At 35.6% G+C, this 9,786-nt stretch overlaps 1 protein-coding gene across 2 annotated transcripts; it reads right to left on the bottom strand.

Moving 5' to 3' along the window:
- Positions 1-215: 215 nt before the first annotated feature.
- LOC132606262 (uncharacterized) lies at positions 216-5,839 on the bottom strand. 2 transcript variants are annotated; one of them, XM_060319679.1, is made up of 4 exons: positions 5,405-5,839; positions 2,272-2,888; positions 1,054-1,569; positions 216-499 (listed from the first exon to the last, which is right to left on the bottom strand). In XM_060319679.1, the coding sequence occupies exons 1-4, from the start codon at positions 5,640-5,642 to the stop codon at positions 341-343; spliced, it is 1,530 nt and encodes a 509-aa protein (XP_060175662.1). In that variant the 5' UTR covers positions 5,643-5,839; the 3' UTR covers positions 216-340. The 2 variants fall into 2 exon arrangements, with proteins under 2 accessions (XP_060175662.1, XP_060175661.1); XM_060319678.1 differs by having other exon boundaries at positions 2,272-2,897; positions 5,405-5,838.
- Between the last annotated feature and the right edge of the window lie 3,947 nt (positions 5,840-9,786).

Below are 9,786 nucleotides of genomic sequence, written 5' to 3'. Positions count from 1 at the left end.
GAGTCACCCGAGGCTGCAATGGATCAACAGTGGTAGACTTGTCTGACCAACACTTCTGCTGCTGTAATAGGACATAATGAAGCATGGTCTAACTTTCAAGCAAGCAAGAAAACTGACAATTTTTAACCACCTTACGAAACCAGTTAGGGGGAAATGGACCCTGGCATATCTCATTGAGGTTAGGTTTGTTGCTTTGCCACACAAAGTAATAAAGGTGAACAGAAAGCCAAAAGTAGATATACTTATATGTGTGTCTATATTATATACAAACAAGCGAAAAAGAAATTTGTTAGAAGTGAAACTTATTGTAAAGCACAATGAACATACAACAGGTGTTATGTTACAGAACTGCCCTAACATCACCTTTATCATCTTCAGGAATCAATACATCAAAATCACTGACAGTCCATTCAGCAGTAGCCCCTTGGCTGCTAACATATATTTCTGTACCAACATTAAGTGAAGACCAAACACGCTTTGCTGGCTTGGTTCCTGGATCCTGTGTAACATATAAATGTACAGTGGATTCAGTGGTGAGAATATAAAAGTTGAACCCATCAAGTTTAAATCTTTTCCGCCTTTGTATGCATCTATTGAATGGGCCATCTTAAGCAAATTTGACTTCCCCATAAAGAGAAGCAAGCTCGAAACTAAAGGCAGGATTGACTAATTAGCTCACAAGTAAAAAATTAAACGCATTCTAAAGCTCAAAGGAAACGTAAATCTGAATACATGCTTGCACATTATCAAGCATTAAGCTGTCTCACATCCATGTAGCTTAATAGGTTTCTGAAAAATTAAACACTGTAGAACCGCTTTGATCTTGTAAAACCTTTTATGCTTGAATCTTAGGTTCCTACTTTCACGCAGAGTCAAAATCAAAGTAGAAAACTGTTAGAGCTCCAAAAACATAGGATATAAGCAACATATGCCACCAAATATGTCATCCATGTTGGATCCACGGAACCTACTAAAGTACTGGCAAATCAGCAACACCGCAAAGAAAAGGACACACTCCCTTCAGCAGAATCCATAGACAAGAATTAAGGTTACCTGGTAAAAGTATAAGCGACTAGATAATGCTCCTACGTCAAGCTCCCAAGTCCTAGCATCACCAATCCACCCCTCTCCTTGTTTTGAAGGATAACCATGCACAGCCCACTCAGGATGTGGCAGGATTTGTATCAGTTCTTGAGCTTGTGGATTGCTGTATGGGTCACAGATATCATATGGTTTCTCTAAATAATTTGCATTTCCAGGAGCACAATAGAGATGATAAGCAGAGTATGGGAACCGAGAAGTATCATTTCTGTATATTATCTCCCCATTAGGGCTAATGTGGTAGGGTGGACAGGACACGAGGTTATCAGGATGACACCAACTTGTGGTTGCTGGATTGATGATCATCTCACTGTATCTCGTCACATCCGTTAAAACGTCTCCATCACATGGATCTCCTCTATTTTTCCAGCAGCTTCCAATGTCGAGAAGATAAAACTGGCTATTGGAGCCTCCTCCTTGTCTAACATCAAGTGTCAACTTTACCTTGAAGTTCGGTGACTCCGGAAGCTGCAAGGAAAAAGAAAAAAGAAATTGCTAAAATATTAACTTACAGCTCTTATTCTATCTGAAAGTGAGAAAAAATCACAGCATGAGACTAATACCCTGTCTACAAGAATCATCCATGATGGTGAAACAAAATCACTATATACAATTGGTTCACAATTTTTCTATTTGTTTTTCTAATTATTTTCCAGACCCCACTTTGTGGGATTACACTGGGTATGTTGTTGTATTTTTATAATCATTTTCTTGAAAACCAAGAAATTCCCAAGGACAGCACACGGTTCAAAACTTAGTGGATAATGGAAACCCCCCTCCTATCTACCCTTCTCTACTTAAATACCAGATTTTGGTTTGTGGCGGCAGGGTTCGACCCCGTGACGTGCACCTAATCCACACATCACCCGTTGTGCTCTTACCACTAGACCAAAACCGTAGGAGTCTTAGTTCCAAATTTTTATATCAGTAAAATCGAACATTTATTCCTCAAGAAAATGAAACGATGTCACTATTTTCTTATCCAAGAGTTAAATAGGAACAACCAAGAAAACCAGGGAAGAAAGGATATTATTCTTAACCCCGAGGGCAAACAACAGGAATATTCAGTTCCTTTATTTGGTAAAATTAGCCCGTTATTCTTTTATATGAATAAATTTGCACATTTATTGAGGAAGAGCTTTCATAGGGAACAAAGTTGCTGTCACAAACCTTTTTCATAATTCCACGGCCACTATAGTGATATCCTCCATTAAACCCTTCTGCTGCATCTGCTCTTAGATACAACATAAGCCATGGATACTTGGATGATGTCGTCAATTTGTTTGAGATAATCCAACTACCTGTGCTTAAATTCTTCCGCCATGAAGCTGAAAAAAAAGATTTTCCATCTACACCGGCAGTTAAATTGGCATCAAGGTCATATGTTCCATAGAAGCCTCCGATCAAAGATGAATGCTCTATTCTTGAGTAGTTATGGTAGACAAGTGGCTGATTCATGCAGCCCTTACCAAAACATGGAAAAGTTCTACCAGTCACTATCTTAGAAACTTTCCTACCATTTTCAGGACAAAGAGTTGTGTTCTTGTCAAAATTTCCGTTTTTAAGCATTATCATCCAATAATACCACGGGTGAGCAGAATCATGCACTTTGCAAAGTGAACCAAGATACCACTCCTTTTCCACAGCGTAAAGATCAGGATTCATGTCAGCTTTATAACTCCCATCTGGAAATTTATCTCCAGCTCCTAATCTATTGTCTACTTCTGTCACTTTGTGGTGTACTTTACAAGTGCTTTGTTTCCGAAGAAGTTGATCGCCCAGAATATCTCGGTGACCTCATCATAAAACAAAACCCAATTAGAGGCGGGCAGATCATAAAGTTGTTCGGTGCTAGCACTTACGCAAGGCATTAAGCCTATGATTCATGTAATTGAGAAAATACCCTATCAAATCTTTCTGCTTTTTCTTCACCTTGGTTATAAGATTGTATAATAAAAGAACTATATCTAGAAAAGGGAAAGGAAAGGGAAGAGCAGAGAAGGATAGACACTTGAAGGGAAAATTAGACAGTTAACGTTGAACGTAGTAGTAGTGATGGTTAGTAGATAAGGGGAACTACATCAGGTTAAGGTTCCTTTCAACTGACAATTAGTAATAGCTTGGAGCAGCATGAAAGCTTCTTGAACTCTGATGAGTCACGACTTTTTTTTTTTTTTTTTTTTACCACTCTGACAAATGATAATTTAAATTGCAGCACAATGGTCATCACAATTAGGAAAAAAGCATCAGATTTGTTTACTACAACAAGAGAGAAATTCAAATGTTGACCTTTTTTGTCCGCCATAATCTGTGGCACTGGATGACACCTCATGGCTCCAGAGGCGGACCCAGGATTTTGAGTTCGGGGGTGCTGGACTCAGGAATTTTGAGTTCGGGGGTGCTCTATTAACTATTTATATCTGTTTCCTTTATATTTTCTATACAATTATACACTCCGTGATTAAGTTTAATGGGTGCCGGAGCACCCAAACTTTACACATGGGTCCGCCCCTGCATGGCTCATGCAGTCTTTTAGTCGGATATCCTCCCCACCCCCTTTATAAATTGTCCATCTTGCTTTAAATTACTGATCTAAAGGTTAAAATTTTATTTTCTCCCTTTCATCTAGGTATAGGCCATATCAAGTTTGCACTAGAATGACCCAAAAATTCACCTATCTTTAAGCCAACTAAGTAGTAACCTTGACAAGTTTTGGAAATTGCCACAGTAAGTTGAAACACAATGATGGAGAAACTCCTAGGCAAAGCTCTCAGGGTGCCAACAAATGAACTGTTCAAGTATTATTGATATTAAGGAAATACTCTGTGTTCAGTGTTAACTCCAATAGCCCCTCAATTCTATCAATTACTTCATATCTAAAATCTACAAAATCAGAAAATATAATTAAACCAAATTCAGCATCAACTTGTGTATCGGCCATGCTATCAATATAGTAAATTAGGTTGCTGTAATGCATTTTTTCAGAGTACACTACGAATTCAAGATTTTGTCCTTTCAATATCTTTTTCTACCGGTATTTTGTCTTTCCAACATCTATCTCATAAACACCAGGTAATTAATCAATTGCAGACCCACATGCCTTATGCATTATATATTACCATTCTCCACCACTTAAAAAGACAACAACACAATCTTCTAAACAATGATTAGGAATTCTACCATATGAATCAACATCATGATGCTTCAATCAGCTCATTTATTTCTAGGAAGCTTAGGCACTAGAGAAGAAAAAAATATCAATAGCAATATTAGTAATTCTACTATTTCCCAAATGCAAGGTCTATACCATTAGATACTTCCATCTACGTTTCAAATTTTTTGATTTCACATAGTTACCTCGGGGATCTCAGTAAATTATTAAATTTTGTAAACTGCCTCGTTTAAAAAAACTAAAATTGTCAGGGAAGTGATACTTTGATTCTTTTTATTGGACCAAACACAGGAAGATCTTTGCTGATGGGTGGCTGTGAGGCCTGGATGCTCCACTACAATACTTAATTGTAGCACGTCATTTGAAAACTTAAAACTTTTGGTGTGTTCGGTATGGAGGAAAACATTTTCCAATTTTCCCATGTTCGGTTAGCCAAAATTTTTGGAAAACATTTTCTCTAGAAAAATAAATTCCTTAAAAATAAAGAAAATGACTTCCCTAGTGGAAGTAATGAAAACAAGTCTCACAAATGGGATTCCACATTGATTGTATCCTCCCCACCCTCCAACACACGTCGTCTTAACACTCGCCCCTGTCCCACCACCCCACACCCACACCCACACCCCCCACGCGCATAGTATTTGTCTGGATTATACACAAATGCTTTGAGGACAATACATTTGCTTCTGTACCAAACACAAAAAAATAAAAAATAAAGTAACAAACCCACTTATTTTTCTGGAATATTTTGGAAAATATATTCCGATTTTTTCATGTTCGGTTGGTCAAATTTTTGGAAAACATTTTCTATAGAAAACAAGTTAAGAAAAATGATTTCTGTAATGCAATTAGGAAAAACAAGTCCCACAAATGACATTCCACATTAATTTATCTCCTCGCCACCCTCGAACGCACCTCATCTCCACCCCCACCCACCCACCCACCCCGCAAACACCCATCCCCAAACCGCAAACCCATAGAATTTGTCTAGGATAATATTTTTTTGCTTAAGTACCGAACACAAAAAAATAAGTAAGAAATCCAGAACATTTTCTTCATACCTAACACATATGTTTTTTATTATCAGGTGTGCAATACACATAACAGTAAATAAATGTAACTAGTATAAACCTGAGCAGTGAAGATCAGCACAGTCAGCAAGCCTGGGACTACCCATATGAGGAGCCTCTCTTCCAACTTCATTACAAAAATTCCATGCTTCAAATCCAAATCTTGCATTTGGGTTTTTCATTCCAGGATCACCAATTGCAGAAACATATGAATCTTTAATTATGGACACTGCATAACCCAAATTACAAATATGAAGGACCAAAGTGAAAACTAATAAAGATGAAGAGAAGCAATTCATGATTGTTATCAATCTTTCACTAATAAAAAAAAACAGCAAGAACCGTGAATTTATGCTAAGTAGTGTTGTTTCATTTTCAGTGTGTTTTCGATTGATGATTAAGGAACAACAAAAGACTTCCCTTTTCAGTCACTGCTGATTTTGCCGTACAAGTCAAGTGTTCCATAGGAAATTCCAACCAATTTAGAAGAAAACAACAATTCCATTTTAGAAGAAAACAACATTAAAAGATATTTTACTTATGCCCCCTCAAGACTCTTGATTATCACATACACCCCTGTTACGTGTTAGTAATTATAATAAAATAAAAAATTGATCAGAAGTCCGCGTTCGAGCTCTAGGAATGAAAAAATTTCAGTTCAAACTGCCGCCCCCAGAAATGGGCCCTGCAGTGCATGATTCGAATTTTACCATCCTCAATGCGAATACCGAACACGGAGTGAGAAATAAAAAAAATTATATACAGGCATGCAATTTCATATATGGTCATTTAACCTTTATTTTATTTCACAAGAAGTTTTTTTTTTTTTTTAACAAAAACCATTTTACTTTGAATAAACATCCCTAAAAGCTACTAAACCACTTTTATAATAACAAAATTACTCAACTTTTACTTAAGTTCACTGGAACTGGAAGTTACTAATAATATTTCGTAACCAAAAAGTCATTCAATTTTGCATGTAACATATAAAATGTCTCTTTTACTTCAACTTAATGACTTCCCGTGATTCTTTAAGTTGAATAACTTTTTTGGATATAATTTATTTATTTTTTTGTATTTTCGTAATACTTGGGTAAAGTGGAAAGACTTTTCATCTCAAAAAAATAGTTTGATAACTTTAATACAATAAAATGAAAGCTGGATGACCACCATGAAACTAACCAGGGGGATTGAATTAAAAGAGTCGTTTAAATTTTTTATTTAAGTGTCAAATGTTCATGTTTTCAGAAATAATAGGAGAGATTCTTTGTTAATTAGTGTGATAGGGTTTGGGTAATTTTAAAGCCAATTGTTTTATATACCCCTATTTTTGGGAAAACAACATAAAATACTCAATGTATGCCAACTATTTACACAAAATTATCCTTTCATAAACTAATTTCACAAATACCAATTCGATACTAAATAATTACCCGATGCCCCACCTTTTTAGCTTTATGCAACTGACGGAAGCACTATCCACGTGTGCTCACGTCACTGTCACTCGCTGCAGGTAAAGTGGTTGCTTTCCTTCTTTGTTTTGTCTTTTTGTGATTTTTTTTCCCTTTCCTTCCTTTTTTTAATATAAAATTAAATATAGTAGCTAATTATTTTTAAATTAAGAAAAATATAGCAAATTAATAATTAGAGTACAACTAGAAATAATATAAGAAAAGTATTAAAGTCACTAGTTTATTTATTAAAGTGTAAATTAATAGAAAAATATATTCTTATATAATTCTTTTCTCTTTTGCAAATGAAAACAAAGACTGTATTTTCTTGTAATTTTTTTACAAATTTTAATTTGCTAAAAATAATATAAAAATTAAGCTTAAAGCTCTATTTATTGTATTAGTTTTTATAATCTTTGTTCTTTTAAAGGAATGAACCCGCCCTCTATGATATCTTATTAGTATGTGATACATATGATGTGGGTATCATAATGGACTTAGGAGGTTTTTTTTTTTTTTAAGAAATGAATCAGTCTTTTATGATACATTATCAGTATATGATATATACCATATGGGTATCATAGAGGACTGTTTATTTTTATTTTTAAGAAATGGATCAGTCTCTATGATACCCTGTCAGTAAATGATATATACCGTATGACAGTTCTTTTTTGGAGGAATAAATCAGTCCTCTGTGATATCTTGTGAGTATACAATATATATACCATGTGAGTATCACAAAGAATTGAGAAGTGTTTTTTATTTACATTTTAAAGGAATAAATCAGTCTTTATGATACCACATGGTATATATCATATACCCTATCAGTATATGATATATACCATGTGGGTATCATAGTTGACTGAGCTCTTTTTTGTTGAATGAATGAATCAGTCCTCTATGATATCTTGCGAGTATATGATATATCATGTGGGCCAGTCATCCATGATACCCTGTCGTATATGATATATACCATATAAGTATCATAGAGGATTGAGTTGTGTAATTTTTAAGGAATGAACCAGTCCTGTATGATACATTTTTAGTATATAGTGTATGGTATATATCATGTGGGTATCATAGAGGATTGAGGAGTGTTTTTCTTGAAGAAACGAATCATTCATCTATGAGACTCTGTCAGTATATAATATATACCATGTGGGCATCATAGAAGACTGAATAGTGTTGGAATGAATATGTCATCTATGATACCCTATCAATGTATGATATATATCAGGTTGGTACCATTGAGAACTGAGTGTTTTTCTTGAAGGAATGAACTGCCAGTCCTCTATGCTACCCTGTCAGTATATGATATACCATATGGGTATCATAGAGGACTAAATAGTATTTTTTGAATGAATGAATCAATCTTCTATGATACCCTGTCAGTATTTGATATATATCATGTGGGTATCATAGAAGATTGAGTTGTGTTTTTCTTGAGTAGATGAATCTATCCTCTATGATACTCCGTCAGTATATGATATATATCAGGTTGGTATCATAGAGGACTGAGTGTTTTTCTTGAAGGAGTGAACCACCAGCCATGTATGATACTATGTCAGTATATGATATATACTATGTGTGATACAACTCGAATGGCATCAAGACCTTTTACAAGGAGCCAAGCGAGGGAACTTCAAGCTATGCAAGCATTGTTCATGAGGAGGGACATACTTGAATACACTCTAACACCTTCCCGGGGATTGCAAGTGTTCATGATAGCATGGGAGGATGGTTTGGAGAAGAGGTTGGAAGATGGTCATACTTGCAATGTGACTATTACTTGAAGATTTGCAAATTCAAGTTTTGTTCCCAAAAGAAGACACCCAAACAAGGCCCTTACTTCATTAAGGGTAAAAGTGTAATAGTGTAGTTGTCTTCTTTTGAACCTTAGTATAAATAGTAGTCTATTTCATTTAGAAGACTTAGTCTAGGTTGAAGATTGATGTCTTGAAATTGTGAACTCTTTTTTAGTGTTGAGAGATTGCTAAGCTAGAGATTGTGAATCTTGTGAGAGGATTGGTTATTAGGGTATCAAATCCCTATTGGTCATCCTAAGAGTTTGGTGCTCTTTAGCTCCTAAATTAGAGGTCAAGTTAATTCAAGAACTTTGGTTGCTAATTTGGATCTTTAGTTGTGTCAAATTATCTATCATTTATGTTTCTTGTCCTTTTTTCTTCATTTTCGTATGGAATATTGTATCATTTGGCATCAGAGCTTAGTTTAGGTTTGTTCTACCAAATCTAATCTTGGGTTTTGATTCAACAAAAAAAAAAAAAAAACCGAAATAAAAAAAAAATCGAATTTTCTTGTTGATTTTGTTGAATCTAGTGTTAGATTAGAGTTTCCTAGTGTTTCTAGAGTCTAAATCTTCCATTTCAAGTCAATTTGGAGTTAGGGTTTGTGTTCCACCATTGTTGAGCTTCAAAGCTTCAAGAACTTGAAAGTGGGTCTTGTTGAAGAAGGTGAAGTTGAAGGTTGAAACCTATTGGGCTTTGTTCTCTACATTAAAGAGAACTTAAATCCGAAATTTGAGCCAATTTGGAGTTGATTTGAGGGTAGTTGAATTTTTGAAGTGTTCTTGTGTTCTTGAAGACCTTCAAATCTTCATAAGGAAGAAGGCTCTCCAAAGGGCCATTTGATCCAAAAGTTGTCAAATATTTCTGATTTTTGCGGAAAAAAAAAGAAAAAAAAATCATCGAATTGGCCCATATGCGACACAACATGCGAATCGCATGTTGAACTTGCGAGTCGCAGGTTATGTCGCATCTTGTGACAGAAAGTTGAAATTTGGCTGCCTCATATGCGAGACGCATCTCACCATCGCATGTAGCACATGCCAGTCGCACATGGTTTCGCATCCTGTGACAGAGAGTTGACACCTTGGTTGCATCATCTGCGAAACGCACATCGACCTCGCATGTTGCACATGCGAGTCGCATGTGATGCACAGCCGTCGCATATTGCGCATTTCAGGTTTTTCCAA

Source organism: Lycium barbarum, chromosome 8 (genome assembly GCF_019175385.1).
Source record: "Lycium barbarum isolate Lr01 chromosome 8, ASM1917538v2, whole genome shotgun sequence".
NCBI classification, from domain to species: Eukaryota; Viridiplantae; Streptophyta; class Magnoliopsida; order Solanales; family Solanaceae; genus Lycium; species Lycium barbarum.
The sequence above is the reverse complement of the archived record's forward strand: the minus strand, read 5'-3'. Positions and strand labels throughout refer to the sequence as shown.